The 19,650-nt window shown below is 41.2% G+C and overlaps 1 protein-coding gene across 1 annotated transcript in view; it reads left to right on the top strand.

Moving 5' to 3' along the window:
- TENM1 (teneurin transmembrane protein 1) overlaps positions 1 to 19,650 on the top strand; it is an 840,365-nt gene that overhangs the window by 798,002 nt on the left and 22,713 nt on the right. The window contains 2 exon segments of the mRNA XM_040405386.1: positions 13,760 to 13,932; positions 15,084 to 15,319. Coding sequence (XP_040261320.1) covers positions 13,760 to 13,932; positions 15,084 to 15,319 — 409 coding nt within the window.

Raw genomic sequence — 19,650 nt, 5'->3', positions numbered from 1 at the left:
TACTGCAATGATATACCATCGCAGTGTTTGACTGATTCATTATCATCCTATGAAACCCTACCACAGGCAGCACCCCAAAGGATCTTTGCTGTGGCAGGCCTTGGAGTCTTCAGAAAGCCTGAGGTTGCCATATCAGCTCCCTGGTTCTTGATGTGAGGGAACTGTTTGGGCCTCGGGAGTACAGCACTTCCGGGGTTTCACCGCTCAGATGCTGTGGTCCCAATTGAGGGCAGGGGTTAAATATTCATGGTCACTGTTAATACCCATCACGGACAATGCCTTCTGGTGTGTGCTGTGTAAAACTGTGGGCATACAGAATCTACAATGCCCACTCAACTCCTGAGTGAGCACCATCTTTAAAATCTGGACATCTCTGGTACATGTACAGAGGGATGTCCTGAAGGGGTTAAATGTTTCATTTTTTGTAATATATCAGTTTATAAACAGGATGCTTTACGAAAATTAGACCCCAGTTTCCCTTGTGTAGGTTGTACAGGAGAAGGGTCCATTCATACAACCATAAGCCTCCGTGCCTGTATTGCAGACTGCAAACCGCTATACACGGGCTCCAGCTGTGTGCACTGCGTGCTACAGATGCGGTCCCATTGACTTTAATGGGTCCACAATCAATAAGTAACCACAAAAGATAGGACATGTCCTATCCTTTGCGGAGTGGAGGCATGCATCAGAAGACCTCTGAATAGCCTTTTGGGTCTGTGTTTCTGCATCACAAAAGATGGCCGTATCTTGCGGACCCAAGTCAATGGGTCCGCACCGCAAAAGGGGATTCACATGGCCCCTGTTCATGCATTGAGGACTGCTATTTGCAGTCCGCAGCATGGGCTCGGAGTCCTTACTTTCGTACCCTAATGCTTATCATAGTGTTGGTCGAGCACCAAAGTGCTTGTGTGCTCTGGTGTTCGAGTAGAACACTTCACGATGCTCGGGTGCTCTGTAGAGCACCCGACCACAATGGAAGTCAATGGGAGAACCCAAACACCCCCTGCTCTGAAGAAGGGAGGGTGTCGGGACTCTAGTTCGGCTTAGGAGTCCCTGCTCTGACTCCATATATAGCTATGTCCATATATGGAGTCAGTGCTTTGGGACACCCAGTGTATTTAAATCTAATTTAGCCTCTATTTTTGAAAAGTTTCTGCAGTGATTTGAACTCACAACCTTCTACATTACAGCCAAGAATCTTAACCACTACACTATAGAGCTGCATTGCCATTTATTTAAAAAATAAAAAAAATAAAATGTATGAGACTTCTGATGTATAGGAATGCCTACTACCAGTAGCAACCAATCAGAGCTCAGCTTTCCCTTTTTCCACAGCAGTAGTGCAGGCCTATGTACATACAGGCTCATTCAATAAAACTAACTTTGGGAAAGCTTTGTGTTCACACAGTCTTCTTTTATTCTAGAAGAGAATACATGGTCCCAGGGGGCACAATACAGCTGCATATGGAGAAATACAAACCCATAGGGACTCCATGCGCCAGCGTACAGGCTCCAGCCACATAGCTTTGCCACGTACTTGAGACCTAAATCTGCATTTCCCTTCACTGCAGAAACTTTACCATGTAAATGATAACTGGCCATAATGTATCCCGCAGACATGAAAAGGTACAACTGGAATGCTTTCTTGTCTAAAAACTGTAATTAGCTACATCTAGGCCTAGACAATGAGTTTTTTTCCTATACTAAACAAAAATCAGATCATTCCTGTTATTGGAGTAATATTTCTAAATCCTGAGATCAATGAATACCTGCAGAGACTTTCTTTTCTTATCAGAACCTTCTTTTCTTCTGATGGCAGCACACCCACATACAGCCCGCATATTGATTTCCACTTCATGCTACAATGCGAACAATAATGACCATCAGCGGGGAGAAAATGGTCATATGAAAAAAATATATATTGTTACCATATTATTATTATTATTATTACTATTATTATCATCACTACTATTATTTGCCACTGCAACTGTAAATCTAAGATGCTTTACGGTAGATATACATTATAGCATGAAACTATTAACAGGCTGGTACAGAGGGGCAGAGAACCCTGTCCGCTAGAGCTTACAAACTAGAGATGAGCGAAACAACTTCAGTTGCTACATCCAAAGTCTTTTCTCTAAAAATTTTGTTATAATACTGTATGGAGTACATTATGAGCCGAAGTAAGTTATTCATGAAGTCAACAACTTCGGTAATTGATTATTACAGTGAAAAACCTTGGAACCAAACTCGGCTTCAGTTCCAAGATACCACTCGGATCCGAAGCAGAGTTCGGTTCCAAGTTTTGAAGTGGCTTTTCACTGTAATAATCAATTAACAAAGTTATTCAACAAAGTCTTGTGCGACATCGTGAAGAACTGACTTCGGCTCATCGGGGCCCATACACTCTAATACTGTACGAAGATGAATCTCCATACAATATTATAAATAATTTTTTAGCTAATCCGCTTCAGATGTAAATCTGAAGATCGCTTTACTCATCTACAATTGACAATTGCATCCTCTTATATGACCCTCATGGCGTCGGCAGACCACGCTCCAGGACGACTGCAGCTGCAACGTCCCTCACTGACCATAAATATTGTATACTCAGTAAACGAAGGTTATAAATTGTAAAACATCTTCCCAATTTGCCATGATTAATTACATGAGTGAAAACGCAGAATAATGTAATGCTGGGAACTGCAGAAAGCAGAGCAGGGACTCGAGGCAGCCGTCTGGGAGAGAAGACTTCATAAACATGGCAGCACCGTGCTCTACAACGGCACACAGAGACTTCTGCTCTCCCTGATTTACAGGACCAGACAGTGAAAACATCATCACACACGAGAGGGTGCGGCAGTTGCAGAGAGCGCAGAGTCTCTAGGTGTAACGGTAACGCCCCGTTGCTCCTAGAGGCTCATTTACATATATAAAAAAAACTTCATTTTTCTCAGCGATGCGGGCACATATGAACATGGGACCAACACAGATGCCTTCAGCTGCCAAGTGCATACAGTATACAAATCTACTGACAGATGCCCTTTAAAGTCATACACAATGTGTGTGTGGGGGGGGTATATATATTTATATGTTATAAAGTGATCCCTCAAAAGACAATTGGCTCAGGATACAATATTATCAATTTACAATGTTTTTTTCTGGGCCATCATAAGATGAAACTAGACTAAGCATGCAATGCCTTAGACTCAGATCCAACCATTCAACATGGCCATTTCTCTGGTATAGCAGCACTTTACAGTACAGTGCGGCATGTTCTTTGCTTCCCTTCATATGCCGGGATGAGTTGCTCCTGTTGATGGCGGCTCAGTCTCATTTTTCGAGTACACTGGGTGCTACACTGGACCCTGAAGAAGCTCCTGTCCTCATCATAGACAGTGATGTACTTCCATCATCTATTCCTGACTGTTATAAGTAGGACTTGCTTTATCCATCTTATTTTTCTTACATTTTCACTTTCTCTTGTAAGGACATTTTGAAAACAATTATTTGTTTCCCATAGAGTTAATGACTCAAGTTACAATGTTTAAACTTATAATTGGTCGCCCCAGAATCAATTCATATTGTAACTGGAGGGACGGCTGCATATATAGCTGAACCACGTGGCATTAGAGAGGATTACTGAAGATGGGGGGTAAATGGTTAGGTCGCACGAGATACCGATTGCGACGTTTTCTGTGATACTTTGGAGACACACAATTTTTCCAAGTGGTCTATGTTTAAGGGCTGCACACGAACGCATTTTTTTTCTATGTCCGTTCTTTTCTTTTTTTTTAGGTCTGTATTCACTTCAATAGAGCCACAAAAATAGAAATGACTCAGTATGAATTCCATTTCCATATGTCCGTTCCGCAAAAAAAATAGAACATGTCCTATTATTGTCCGCATTACGGGCCAAAGATAGGACCTATTAGGGGCCAGCTGTTCCGTAAAATACGGAATGCACACAGCCTTTATCCGTGTTTTGAAAATCCGCAATAAGATAGAGATATTAATAAATAATGGGGGTCATTTACTAACAGAAATTTGCCTATTTTGGGCATATTTCTGGCACAGATTGCATCGCAAAGGTTATTTGCGCTACAATCTGCAACTTTTCCCTGCTCATGCTAGGTCTAAAAAAGGGGCCGTGGCGTTGGCGGTGATGGGGATGGGCCAGCACTCATTTATAATTTTCTATGGCCTAGAAACGGTCTAAATTTAAGCCAGTAAGGAAGCTGGCGTACATTTAGCCTGGCAGTAGATGTGCCGAAGTTATGTAGAGGCCGGCGCCTCTTCATAACTTCAGTGGATCCACCGCCATTAGACGGGGTTATTAAGACTGGCGTCTAGAACTTCGGTTTTAATAAATGACCCTCAAAATGTCTAAATGACACATTTGTCATATAATATGTTGCTACCTAATAATCAAAAGAAGGAACCCAAATATTTCTAAGATGCCCATGGCTCACAGAGATGAGAAATGTCTGTATGTACGCCAGGGATCCCAAATCGTCTAGGTGTTCCATCCTGTATCACATATCATTAACCAGTGAGACATGGAGGGCGCTGTCGTAGTTCTCCAGCACATCTAACCTCTGAGAAGATCTTATTCAGAGTCTCTGAGGTATAATACCCATGGGTAATGGGTTGGTGTACTTTAAAATGAAAGAGGTAACAGAGGAGATTTGCCCTAACAGACTCTGCCAACAGAATGCTTTCCATGTATCTGGGAATCTACTGAATGGAATAACAGTTGATCATGGAGGGGGTGCAATCAGCTATCAAGTAATGGGTCTACCGTAGACATCCCATTAATATTCAAACAGATTTCCAGAGGGCGACCTTCACTCAGCTTTCTGTAGGCCAGTGATGACCAGCTCAGCCCTATAGAACTGAATGGGTCTGAGCTGCGATACCAAGCACAGACGCTACAATGTCCGGCACTGTGCTTGGTAAGCTGAGAGAAGGCCGCAGAGGTCACAGGAATGCTGGTGCCTTCTCAAACAGCTGATCGGCAGTGGTTCCCGGTGTCAGGTCCCCACAATCAGAGGATAGGTCATCAGTATTAAAGTCTCCGAAAACCCTTTTAAAACTGCATACATATTAGATGTACAATACCCAAACCCGCTAAAATCATAAAGTTTAGTCGACCATCTAATATGTATTGTGGCCTCCTGACTCTCCCCGGCAGATGATGTCATAGCAGGTAAGGATTGGACAAGTTGGGTTCAATTGTCTGATCGTCCTTTTATCTGCAAGATAAGAGGAGCCTGGACGCAGCTTTCTCCCCATTCACTACATACCGTATACTCGCTCATGCGTACTGTATGTATGTGAGGATAGGGAGACATAGGGGTCAGCCAAACAAGCATAGGTCAGCAGCTATCTCATAGGGACAAAAAGCTTCTCTCTAGTTGAATGCATTCTATTGTTCCGCAATTCCAGATACAGGGATGTGCATTGTTCTTCTATAGCATTATTGACAGGAAGTCCATCAAATATCTGTCACCATCCAGGCTACTTTATCTACATCTCTTTGTTTTTCTAAATATTCACAAACATGTATACACGTGTGTAAGTGATATTGCTATTTTTTTTTTTAGTTTTAGTTTTTTATAATCCTTGTATCTTATGTTTAGTGGTCCTTTAAAATTGCCTCAGGTAAAAGACCGGTCACAATTCCAGCTGTACACGTATCACACAGATTCACCGAAGCGTTACATGAGCAGTTAGCCATTTTTTAGTGGTCAAAGATTGCCATCTAGTGGTAGACTTGGGGAATGACAGAAGACTCTAACTCCAATAGTTATTTAAATGTAGCACTGCAGATGCCTTACGTTAGTTACACCTCAAATATTCTTTGATTTTTTTTCGGAAACTATCTCTCCTTCAGCTTTCTCCATCCACCTGTATTCATATGAAATACCAATTATTATTTTTTTGCACAAAGGCACAGTATTACATTGCAAAGGGGAGACTCTGAGACAATGTCACTTAAATAAAGCATATAAATGACAAACACGTTCTGCAGTGCTATTAGAGACTCACATGTAAACATTTTGTAGAAACAGCCTTGGATATAAAGATTTTGTGGGACATTTATTAAGCCAGATACGTCTGGTTTATGGTGTAAAAATTTTGCACGACTTGCGGGTTGCTGCGTTTTCTGCAGCATTTCTGCGACATTTAGGACTTTTCAAATTGGTGTATGTTTAAGGCTGAAAAATGAGATTAGACCCTTGGAAATGTCACAAAAAGATGACAGGCAGCCCCTGTGTGTGTTTTAACAGTAATTCATGCAGCACAATGCGGTTGCGCCAAATACATGAAAACCGTGCACCATTTCATAAATGTGGTGTACCCACACAAGGCAAAACCAGACTTAAAAGTGACATGCACACCATCTCAAATGATAAATGTCCCCTTTATCTTGTTTGGGTTGGTATACTTTAAGAGGTAACAGAGGAGAGCAGTCTGCAGTATAGTATTTGGGGGCATTGGGGAGCATAGACAGTAAAGTATTGGAGCACCAGACTAGGGAGGATAATAAAAAAGAGAGGCTGCTAAGGTGTCCATGTGGCAGATTCTGCAGAGATGAGATGTGACTAAAAAAGTTGTCATGGGCTGAATAGAGAAAATGGTGAAAGAGAACATCTACATCAGAGGAGGCACTGGATGTAATAGGCATGTAATGCTGTATAGTCCTGTGCTTGTAGTCCAGGGGTTGTAGGAAGGGGGAGCGGTTACTCCGAGAATTTGGCACATATGCAATGGGGCTTGGGCCCCGGATCTTTTGATACCATAGCAATGTCCCTGCATGTTACGCCTCTGCTACTGGCTGTAGCCATTTGGTAACAGCCTCATATGATCAGATTCCATTCATTCCTGGGACAATCTGTTTGGCTTGGTTAATTGCACTACTGCAGCCATTTTCTGCCTACAAACATTTAAATGCTATGTACACCTTTGAGGGCAATTGTTTTTTTATTATTGCACTGTACTCATTTTGAGCTAAGGACCATTTTTTTAAATTGGTCTTTATAAAAAAATATGGAGCCCTTTTTTCTGTACAGAGCTGAGATGCTCTAGTAGCAGCCTCTGGATTTTCTCTCTTTTCTGTCAGTTGGTGAGCTGACGGACTTCGTATCTCTGTTCTCTAACATTATAAACCCTCATTATAGCTCAGTTCTTATCTTACTGATAAGAATGTGGCTTAAATAAGTGTTTATCACCTCTAGTAGTTTAGAGATAATGGTTATTAGATGACCGGCACAAAGTGAAAGAGAAAGTAGAAGTCACACATTTAGAAAAACGGAATATTTTTAATAAAGGCCAATTGAAAATAAGATTTCTTAGCTAAAAATGAGTAAAATGCAATCATAAACAAAAATTGCCTCCAAAGGTGCACAGTACCTTCTATCAATGTAATGATTTTTTTTTTTTTTATATTGACAATTTTTATTGTTTTTTCAATTTTTACATTCAAAGTCATAATAAAGAGCATTGACTGTTATCTAGCATGTAATGATATACATATACAGTATTCATGGCTAACAGTCATATACACACTTTGCAATTGTAAATGCAAAAAGAGGCTTGTATGGCCACATAAAGGCAAGTGTCAGATAAAAAAGAACCATAACACTAACAATAAGTTAGTATAACTTTGTGACAGGGTACTAAGATAGCACTAAAATCTGACTAAAGTAAGACTGAGGTAAGACTGACATAAGACTGACATGATGTATGCGTGAGAGACTTTGAAGTGGAATTTAGGTACTGGCCCCGAAACATTGAAATGGGGGGAGGTGTCTAAGAGAAGTTCCTATAGTCTCTCCAAGGGGACCAAATCTGGAGAAAGGTGTGTCTAGTATGAGATTCCCAATGAGAGATTTCTTCCATTCTGTAGATCTGATCTACTCTATTTATTCAGTGTTCCAAGTTAGGGACTTCAGCAGACAACCAGTGGGTCGGTAATAAGAGTCTAGCAGCGGCTATCAAAAGTGAGAAGAGTGAGGACTTAGATGAATTAACTCCCTTCATACCCAAGGATAACAATGCTAAATCTGGTGCGCAGGGGAAGGAAGTCTGACAAATCTGATTGCTTAGATTGATTATGTTATGCCACCACGGATTAATTAGCTCACATGTCCACCAGATGTGAAAGAACGAGCCTTTGGTTTTGGAGCAGCGCCAACATACATCAGTAGCATTAGGTATATAAAGGCATGTTATATCGGGGGTTCTGTACCATCTCATAAGGACCTTGTAACTATTCTCCTGGATACGAATGCTTCTGGAGATCTTATGAGGGGTAATTGAGGCTTTAGTAATTTCTAGAGGAGTCAAGGTTCGCTGGAGATCTCTCTCCCACAAACCAATCACTGCAGGTTTGAGTGTTGTAGGGGGGATATCAAATTTTTATATATTGTGGAGATGGTTTTAGAGGGATATTTCTTACAGCTTATTAATTCTTCAAACCAGTGTATAGTTCTGGAAGGGAGGGTCTTTTTTGCTAGGAGAAGAGATTCGGTTCTGATAAAGCGATGAGGACCGGGTTATGGATCTGTGTGTTCAGCACTTTACAGATTTCTGGGTCAGAGAGTATACACCCATTTGGGTCTAGAAGTTAGGAGATGGGAGTTTCAAGAGATCTTAAAGTCAGGGGACAGCTATCTCTCAAGTCTTTAGGAGCCAGATTAATAACATCTCTTATCTGAAGAAGAGGGGAGGGCAGATTTAAACTCTTGGAGCAAAGTGAGAGACCCTTCCATACTTTTAATGTGTTGCGAATGAGAGGGTTTGGGATGGTACTAAATGAGGAAGGTAGTTTATCGGCCAATAGGAGGGCCCTGATGGGGGAGGACAGGAAAGCATTCTCTATTATGGGCCAAGATTTATGGGGTGGATTTCTGATCTAATCAACCACTCGAGAGAGTTGTATGGCTTTCATATTAGCCTCCGGGTCTGGGAGTCCGATACCTCCTTTATCTTTGGGCCTTGTAAGTGTGAGAAATGAGATGCGGGAATTTTTACCATTCCAAATAAATTTTCGAATGAGCTTATTTAGAGAAACAAAGAAGGATTTAGGATTTAGGGATTTCTATAGGCAGTACTTGCATTAAGTAAGTAAGTCTGGGTATAATTAGGGACATTAGGATGTTTTTTCTACCAAACCAAGAAAGGTATGGGTAGTCAATTGAGTCTATTTGGGCTTGGATAGATGTTAGAAGAGGTTTATAATTCAAATTAAATAGTTCAGACAATTTGGGAGAAATCTTGACACCTAAATATGTTAATAATTGGGTCTGCCAATTGAAGGGGGAGTTTGCTCGTAAGGAGGAAAGACTCAAGGGAGAAAGACCTATGTGGAGAATTTGGGATTTCGAGGGGTTTACTTTAAAGTTAGATAGTGAGCCGAATAGGGAGAGCTTTGTCAGAATTCTGGGCATAGAAATATGGGGGTTAGTAGTTAGGATCAATAAGTCATCTGCGAAGGCCGCTAATTTAAATTCTTGACAACCGACCCTCAAGCCTTTGATCTCCTTGTCTTGTCTAAGAATTTGTAGGAGAGATTCCATAACCAGGACAAATATGAGGGGGGATAGCGGGCAGCCTTGCCTCGTACCATTTCTTATTGTAAAGTGAGAGGATAAGAGTCCATTTACCGACACGGATGCTGAAGAACTTGTATACATAGAGAACACTGCATTTATGTATTGTAAAGGCAACTGGAATTTCGAGAGGATCAGTTTAATGTATGTCCAATCGATTCTATCAAATGCTTTTTCAGCATCCGTGCCGATCATGACCAGAGGGATAGCTTTATGTGAAGCATAAAATAAGGCATTCAGTATTTTAGTGGTGTTGTCTCTCCCCTCCCGACCTTTAACAAACCCTACTTGATCAGGATTTATCAAGAGAGGGAGGAGGCTTTGCAGTCTTGTGGCAAGCATTTTAGCTATAAGCTTGAGATCAACGTTGAGTAAGGATATGGGGCGGTAATTGGAGCAGGACGTGAGATCTTTACCCTCTTTAGGGATTATTGTAATCGTAGCTTTCGTCATGTCTGAGGAAAGAGGTTGGCCGGCTAAAGCACCATTACAGATGGGGAGCATAAAGGGGATTAATAGGTCTCCAAAGGCAGAATAGTATGATATCGGAAGGCCATCAGGGCCAGGGCTCTTTCCTTTGGGGGTAGATTTGATGGCAGCTGTTAACTCAGGGAGGTAAATGGCTTGGATAAGGATTCTTGCTGTATAGCTGTTAGGGACGGGAGATTGAGGGTGTCTAAAAAAGATTTGATATTGGCTTCTCTATCTAGGGAGGTGTCTGGAAGAGCAGAAGGAGGGAGGTTGTATAAAGTTTCATAGAACTGTTTAAATTGATCAGCTATTTCTTCTGCTTTGAAAAGCTGAGTACCTATGGGGGATTTAATGCTCTGGACATAACGGGAGTCTCTTCTCTGTTTTATTCTATGCATCATGTATTTTGATGCTTTGTTTCCGTGTGCGAAGGTTTTTTGCTGGGCCGAAAGGAAGAACTTAGCTGAACGCTCGTTTAATAAGTTCTTCAGTTGTGTTCTAAGAGAAGAGAGTTCCGCTAATTGATGAGCGAGTAGGGACTGTTTATGAGCTTTTTCCACAGAGTGGATTTTGGACAGAAGAGTATTTAGTTTCTTTTCAGACTCTTTCTTTAAATAAGAGCAGAGACTGATCAATCTGCCTCTGATGTAAGGTTTGTGGGCATCCCAGAGTATCTGGGGGGATATCTCAGGGGTATTGTTTAATCTGAAATATTCTTCCAAGAAGGATAGTATTTGCGATTTATGTTTAGAATTACCCAACAGGGATTCATTAAGTCTCCAGTTTGTATATCTACTGTTTTTGACTTCTGGGCATATAGTACAATATATAGGGGAGTGATCAGAAAGTGTGATGTCTCCTATCTGAGCAAAGGAGCAATGCTGTAGGTTTTCTTTTGGGGTTAAAATGTAATCTATCCTGCTGTATGAGGAGTTAGGTGGAGAATAGAAGGAGTAATCCACTGATTCAGGGTTGAGGCAGCGCCATATGTCTATCATACCCATATTATACAGTTTAGTATGTAACACTCTAAGAGCTTTTGTAGAGACTGAGGATTTCTTCGAGGAAGTGTCAATGAGAGGGTTGAAGGCGAGGTTAAAGTCTCCTGCTATGACCAGGAGGCCTTCCCTATGTGTATCGACTAAAGCCAGGGTACTGGAGAACCAATTAACCTGATCCTCGTTAGGAGCATAGACATTAACAAATGTAAACATAGTTTGTCCTATTTTACCCTTAAGAATGAGGTATCTACCATCTGGGTCCTGTAGATGGGATTTATATTGGAAAGGAAGCCCCCTACGGAATCCTATGCTAACTCCCCTCGAGGCGGCGCCTCCAGCCCCACAATGGTACCAGCAGGGAAATCTAGAGTAGGAGAGATTCGGGTAACAGCCATGTTTATAGTGAGTTTCCTGGAGGAAAACCACTGAGCATTTCTCCCTATGTAACAGAGAAAAGATTTGGCTTCTCTTGGAGGGAGATCTCAGGCCTTTGACATTATAGGATACCAATTTAAGGTCAGACATCATTGAGTATGTGGAAAGAAATGATATAAAATCTAATTGAGATGTCTGCTAGGAGGTTACCCACCGGCCACCAAAGGGGGGGGAGGGCACCGCCACGAGAGACGAACACCGGAAACCTCTGTCTAGGACCGCCTCGGTCAGATAGATGTCTATGAAGTGGGAACATGACTAATATAGTTCCCTGAGCAAAAGGAGTAACACAGGGGGAAGAAGGTATACTTTGATACCAAGGAGCAGTAGCTCCCTCTAAGGGGTTATTATATCTGGAGGGTCGGACTGGGTTGTCCTAAAATTTGTATTAAACCTGAGGTCAATCCGTAATTAGTGATCCAGGGCTATATTTACCATATAGAGATAGAAGGGGGGAAGGGGAGGGTGGTGGGGGAGGGTGGTGGGGGGGGTTCGGGGGGGGAAGGAGGGCAGGGGAGGAGGAAGAGGGAGAGGACACATTATATGTACTAGCATAAATGACTCAAAAGTCACCACTCACATATAAAGCAGTAGAAGTCATCAAACAGATGGGATGGAGGTCCCTACTGTATCTTTCTCCTACACTGAGTGGAGAAAGGCACGGACAAGGGCAATAATAGAATGAGTATCCCACTCGCCACTCAGTGTAGTAAGCTAAATTGTATGGAGCATTCAAATATAGTGGTAGCAAAACAAAACAAAACAAAAGTCTATGCATTGAGTCCTCTGTTTCCATAGTTATATGCAAAAGAGATTAAAACAAAAGGATAAGAGGGGTTAGGTGAATAATACTTATGCTAGAGACAAGCGCTTAGGGGTAGTAGGAACATTTCCCCTTCTGGATCTTTGAGATTTAGGAGTAAGGAGAGGTTCCCATGGAATTGGCGTAAGCAGGTTTGGCAAGGCGGTCAAGTTTTGGACCATGTCCCAATTTTCTATAGGCAGCGGCGATATTTGAAGGAGATCGTAGGCTCTATTTAGATCACTGAAGGAAGCAATGTGAATGCGGCGACCATCTTGGAAAAAAGATAGTCCAAATGGAAATGTCCATCTGTATAGGATCTTAAGACGACGTAACAGGTCAGTGAGTGGCTTCAACATTTTTCGTTTCTTCAGGGTAGTTTGGGATAAGTCCTGATAGATGGTGATGGAGTTGCCCTCCCATTCCACAGAGTCGGAGTTCCTAGATCCCGCCAGGATTGCTTCTTTCACCGGAAAGTGCAGGAATCTGCAGATCACGTCTCTGGGGGGTTCACTTGCTTGTGGCTTGGGGCGAAGTGCTCTATGTGCTCGCTCTATTAAGACCTCGTGCACAGAATCAGGGCCCAGAAGCTTGAGGCAGATCTGTATAACTGTCTCTGGGATATCCAATGTAGAAACAGACTCCGGGATGCCTCTAAAGCGGAGATTATTCCGTCTGCCCCTATTCTCCTGATCCTCCATGGCTGTATAAAGGGCGTTCATATGGCTCTGGGCAAGGGACAGGCTGGAGACCATTTCGCTCTGGTGCTGCAGGACTGTGGCCTGGGTGTCTTCCAGAACTTCCACCCTGCGGCCTATGTGGCGTACGTCCTCTTTGATAGAGGAGAGATCCAGGCTAAGTGGCCCCAAGGCGTCTGCCAGGGCTTCCTTAAGGAAAGACCTGGAGATGGGCAGACGTTCTGTGTCATCAGAGTCCTCTCCTACCTTTTCGGCGCTTGCAGCTGCCGTCTGTTTGTAGCTGGAGCGAGGTGTCCCGGGCGCCATCTTGGCTTCCTTGCTCACCGATGTTGCCGCCACTTTCCTGATGAATTTCTCAATTTCACCGGCTTGGCTCTGTGATTTACTTTGACCAGTCTGATCAGTGGTCTTTTGATTACCGATCTTGACCATTTTAACTTCCAGATCGCTAATGATAATGGGCTATGAGGGATCTGCTAGCAGGAGAGCTGCACCTCACACAACCATTCAGCTCCGGTGCAGGCTCCGCCCCCTCAATGTAATGATTTTTACCATTGAAACCACACATACAATGTATTATACAAGTTAATCCAATTAGCGTCCCTCTATACGGAGTAGTGACGACTGTTGTCAGTGCTATATAAATGTCCCCTATCTAGTGCTATGATCTCAATGAATTACATTATCTGTTAACATTCTAAATGTCATTTGTGTGTTTTCTTTTTCTATTTTAAGGTATGACCCTGAAGGACATTTAACAAATGCAACCTTTCCAACTGGAGAAGTCAGCAGTTTCCACAGTGATATGGAAAAATCCACCCGGGTCGAGCTTGACACTTCAAACAAGGAAAATGTTATCACCACCACTAATATATCAGCAACAAGCATTGTATATGCTTTAAAGCAAGGTAACGGGCACAAAGCAAGAATAGCAGCCAGTGTTAACAAGCCATGAGCTCCGACATTGATCCAGGGTCAGGTGTCTGGTGTTTCGTAACCGGTAGCAATTTTATCAGTAAAGACATCCAGGAGAATATGAGGGGCTATCTCCAGACATAAAATACTGATTATTCAACCACATCTTATTCAATATTTCATTTTTATTGTCATATGTTTATCTCTATATTTCTGTATTATCCCATAAAGCAACATGGATCGAATATACTTCGTTCATTATATGGAGGCAGTTTTTTTTATCAGGTCCTGTTGAATTCCTTAAATGGTGTTATCCAAGATTTTAATAATGACGGCCTATCCTCTGGATACGCCATTAATATCAGATAGGAAATGTTCTGATACCTTGCCCCTCGCTGAGTAGCTCCAGTGCTGGAAGATGGCTCTGGAACTACACAACTCTAGAACAGCTGGTTGCTCGGGGCTGTTCCTAAGGATAGGCCATCAATATGAAAGTACTACAATACTCCTTTAAAGCCAAAACAAGGGAACTATTGTCCTAGATGGAAAATGCTGCCTATTCTGAATTATTGAATGTGTATTGAGATGTGGAAGCAAAAATAATAACGTCATAGGAATAGCTGTATTAAATAACACTGCTTCATATTCAGAGTGAACATGCACTCAGTAGCAATAAGGCCTATGGCCAGGTTCACACTCTGCGGTTTTTGGCTATATTCACTTCACTTAGATCACTCCTTAGTCGTCTTTTTTCTAAAGTGAATAACCCTAATTTTGACATTCCTTCTGGGTACTGTAGTCCACCCATTCCAGATATTTTTTAGTAGTTGTACTTAGAGATATAGGTTGCAATGGTAAAAAATATTTTAAAATAAATATTGACTAACAATTCACATAAATATAACTAGCACACAAAATTTCCATGTCATTTTTTATTATAGACTAGGCATAAATCTTGTATGCTTTTATTTTGAACCCAGAAGAAGGGTATAAAGTATATGAGCAGTGATTCTATCAGGAAGGACGAGGGGTCTCCATGTTGAAAAAACTAAATAAAAACACAGAAAATACAATATTGTTTCCCTCTGCATATATGGAAGAAAAACTTGGATGTTCATCAACTCATGTTCTTATATTTTGGCAGAAAACAATATTAACATCTATCGAGTTAACCCCGATGGCTCTCTACGGGTCACCTTTGCAAGTGGGATGGAAATCAGCCTGAATGCAGAGCCCCATATATTAGCAGGAGTGGTCAGTCCTACTCTGGGTAAATGTAATATCTCGCTTCCGGGGGAGCACAGCCCAAATCTTATTGAGTGGCGACAACGTAAGGAGCAGAACAAAGGCAATATCTCCTCTTTTGAAAGGCGCTTAAGGGTAAGGCTTTGTCTCTGTCATATTACTACCTTGCTGTAATAAATTACAATCCTTCTGCTGTGTTCTGGCTGTGTGGGAAGAACCAATTTGTTTCATGTACTGTAATTGCAAAACAGAAATCATCTGGTGGTTCTGCATTGTGAATTGACTTTGAGAGCTTAAAGAAAAACTATAATCCTTGGCAGAGGATGTGATATTACATTTCTTTGTGCATACTTTTTTTTATTGTTTCACATATTCACTTGATGCTTGTTTAAAAAAATGTAAAAATATATATATATATTTATCTACGCATCTGTCTAATTAGAGGTTAGCAAATTTCTCAGAATTCATTTTGGGTCTGATTTGATTAAAACAGCCATTAGATTCAACTCGGTCCAAATCGAGAAGTGCCCCAGTTGCCCTGAAAACCAAAACCAGGTGCGGCTCTAAACACAGAGCAGGTGCAAATCTTTCCCTTATACCTTATGTCTGTGGAGGCTCCAATTCTGGTTTTGGTTCACAATCACTAATGGAAATTACTGACCAAAACACTGACGCGCGAATGAGGCTTAAACCTCTGAGGTCTACTAGAACTTTTCAACCATTTTCAAGCTCTTTAACACCAAGAAAGTATTAGTAATGTCAGACAGCAACACATGGTTATGGGTAAGCGGATGTTAGCCAGGTCAGGTTTCAGGGTTGGACTGGCTATAGACACTACAGGGAAATTTCCCAATGGGTCACTTCTTTGAGGGCCATCTGAGGCCTCCTCACAGCCTCCAGCCAGGTAAGAAATGATCTGACTCTTCCTCTCCTGACTTCTAAATTCAAATGTATTGCCATTTTGAGGCAACTGGAGTAGGAAGACAGAATGTGCCAGCTGGCGCCACCGCAGGGTTGCAGTTTTTGGGGAGGTATTTTGTGCTGCTGGGTATTTGGCTTTGCTGGGGTGGTATAATGTGCCACAATATGATATTGCTGGCCGCCTACTTATGTTGGCCCTTCCTTCAGTCAATTTGGACCTGGCTACAAAATGTGGCCACCAATCTGGCCATCTATTTATTAGTCCTACAAACAGTTTAGTTTGCACTTTTGATAGGATGCAATTAAGAGGCACAACATTATTGTAATGAAAACTGTAGCACAATAAAATATTGCACTAAAATGTTAGGCATGTATTAGAATTTTGACTTTTTTAGACTAAAAAGCTGGAGCAGAAGTTTAATAATAATAAAAACCTCCTCCATTCTTTCTGTAGTAAAATTCCATAATTGAAAACTCACAAAATTGCCTTTGTGAATATGACCTGACATTGCCTTCACTGTGTATTTGTTCCTAATGTCACCGATATTTGTTCGATTTTGCTCACACATCAGGTGAACACTCAACATCAGCTCAAATAAAACTGCTTACGAAGGAATTGGTGGAACTGAAGCTTCAGCAAGAACATAAAAGAAAAAGAAATTGAAGGCATCAGACATTAATGTTAGATTACTTCAAATTCCAAGCACTACACACAGAAGTGGCAGATTAGATAAATTCCCCTCCCTAGGCATTTGACTATGAATTATGACTCACGCATAAAGCCATAAATCAATGTCATCAAAACCGATCCTTCGTCTCCATATTTTTGACCCTTTTGTAATTAAATACTTATGCATCTTTATGAATCCTGCATAGGGTTTCTGCACTTGAAATGTAATAATTGTTTACTCCCTATCAAGTCAATTATTCTTCAACCTATATATGTTTTTTCTTTAAAGCAGTTATACCAAGTGCAGGGCATAAGGGGGTGATTGATGCTGTGATCATTTTTCTAGTGTTCGTCCTTGTGCCATGCACTACCCTCTCAGGTGCTGCAATGTATCAGTTGTGCCCAGACTGTTCTGCTGACTCCTTCACCGCCACAAAAAAATTGTATAAAAAGTGATCAAAAAGATGTATGTAAACAAAAAGGATACCAATAAAAACTTCAGCCCGTCCCGCAAAAAACAAGCCCTCACACAGTTACATTGGTGAAAAAATAAAAGTGGTATGGGCCGTAAACAAATTTCAGCAAATTACATGTCAAAAAATCCAGATGCCGCTCCTTCCCTTCTGAATGCTTCCGTGCCTCCAAACATCAGTTTATTACCACATATAGGGTGTTCCCATAGTCTGGAAAAAATGCATAACAAATTGTGGGGTGCATTTTCTCCTGTTACCCCTTGTGAAAATGAAAAATTTGGGGCTAAAGCAACTTGATGGGCCTAGATTAGATGGACCAAATGGTTCTTATCAGCCGACACATTCTATGTTTATATTGGAAATAAAAGTTACGTTTTTATTTATACAGCCATAAATGTGATGAAACACTTGTTGGGTCAAAGCATTCACTTAACCCCTAGATGTATTCCTTGAGGAGTGTAGTTTCCAAAATAGGGTCACTTTTTGGGGTTTTCTTTCTAGGGGTACATCAGGGTCTCCTCATGTGACATGGCACCTGAAAACCATACCAGCAAAACCTGCCCTCCATTAACAATATGCCGCTCCATTCCCTCTGCACCCTGCCATGCGCCCATACTGCAGGTTATGACCACATATGGGGTGTTTATGTAAACTGCAGAGTCAGGGTAATAAATATTGAGGTTTTTTTGACTGTTAACCCTTTCTGTGTCACAGGAAAATTGGATTTAAATGGAAAATCTGAGCAAAAAAAATAAATAAATAAATTTCCACTCCAATTTGCTTTCATTCTTGTGGAACACTTAAAGGGTTAATAAAATTTGTAAAATCCGTTTTGAATAACTTGAGGGGTGTAGTTTATAAAATTGGGTCATTTATGGGTGGTTTCTACTATGTAAGTCCCACAAAGTGACTCCATAACTGAAGTGGTCCTTCAAAAAGTAGGTTTTGGAAATTTTCTTAACATTTAAAAAATTTGCCTCTAAACTTCTAAGCCTTCTAACTTCCTGAAAAAATAAAATGACATTTACAAAATGATGCCAAAATAAAGTAGACATATGGGGAATATAAAGTAATAGTTATTTTATGAAGTTTCCCTATCCACCCCCTACCTGTGAATTGCTCTGTACAGCATCCACATAAACCAATAGAGCTAACCATGTCAGATCTACTATTATTAGGGGGCATGTGACAATGTCATTTGATGACTTGACAAAGCTGTGCTCCATACAGTGTCCTCCTGGTTAGTGTTCTTCCTCTCTTAACCTCAATTGTTCTCAAACTTGCAATGCCTCGTTACTTTACGGGTGGTTAATAGCTATGTCTACCCAAATGTTTCTCAGTTGACGCCCTTCCTCCCTCTCACCTTTATAAAATTATAATAGACATAAAGTGTGTATCTTCTGAACATTTGGCAAACTTGTCAGGGCTAGACGTGGAAACAAAGGAAAAAGAAACAATGTTTCAAGGGAGCTAAATAGAAACATTACTTTTGTTATTCTGCCTGTCCCTTCATTCTATCCTTTTTCTTTATCTCGATCACCATGCACAGAAGCTCTGATAATATAACCTAATATGGGGTACCTAATGAATATACCACAATAAATAATAAAAGCATTCACATATATGAGGAAAAATAAAAGCTTATGGGTGAAAGTATGAATTAATTGTTTCAAGTGGCAGCAATGTGGCAGCAATAGCCTTGACGTTACTGGGCATACAAGAAAAACAACGTTACACAATCATAGCCATATAATGGATTCTGGTATCACTTATGTTACAGTAATCGAATCATATTTAAAGCACTTATATAATCTATACATTGGTCCCTTTTTGCGTCTCAAGTCTTGTCGTATATTAGCCGCAGCCTTCGGCAGTCCATGTGCCTGAATTGAAATCTGGCATAGATTTCAGTCTTCTTCTATGCCAGAAAGGGATAAGAAGATGATAAATGCGACAGGGCTGCTGGCCAACTCCCCTCCCCACCCTCGCCATGCCCTCTTTTTAGGAAAGTGGCAAAGGTGGCAGAGAAACATCACTTGCACAGTGGGTTTGTGTTTTTTTTTTTCATGCCAGAAAACTGCCCAAAAATACTAATTAGCCCTTTAGCTACCTGGAGCGATGGGTAAACATGGCTCCCGCTCACATGCTCACGGGGTTCTCTGCTGTTTCCATGACCCCAACCGTCAATATGCTGATCGTGGTCATTAAAGCCTTTAGATGCCGTGATGAAGTGTGATCACAGCATCTAAAAGCTCAAAAACCCAGAATTGCGCGCTTCCAGGTTTCTTACATGCATCCTCTGCAGCCTCTTCACACGTAAATGGATGAGATGAGTATGTTTTTTTTTTACCTCCATTTCAGGGGAAAAAAATTGTTACCACAAAGCGCAAGGAAATTCAGCT

This window comes from Bufo bufo, chromosome 8 (genome assembly GCF_905171765.1).
Source record: "Bufo bufo chromosome 8, aBufBuf1.1, whole genome shotgun sequence".
Taxonomy (NCBI): domain Eukaryota; kingdom Metazoa; phylum Chordata; class Amphibia; order Anura; family Bufonidae; genus Bufo; species Bufo bufo.
The sequence above is the reverse complement of the archived record's forward strand: the minus strand, read 5'-3'. Positions and strand labels throughout refer to the sequence as shown.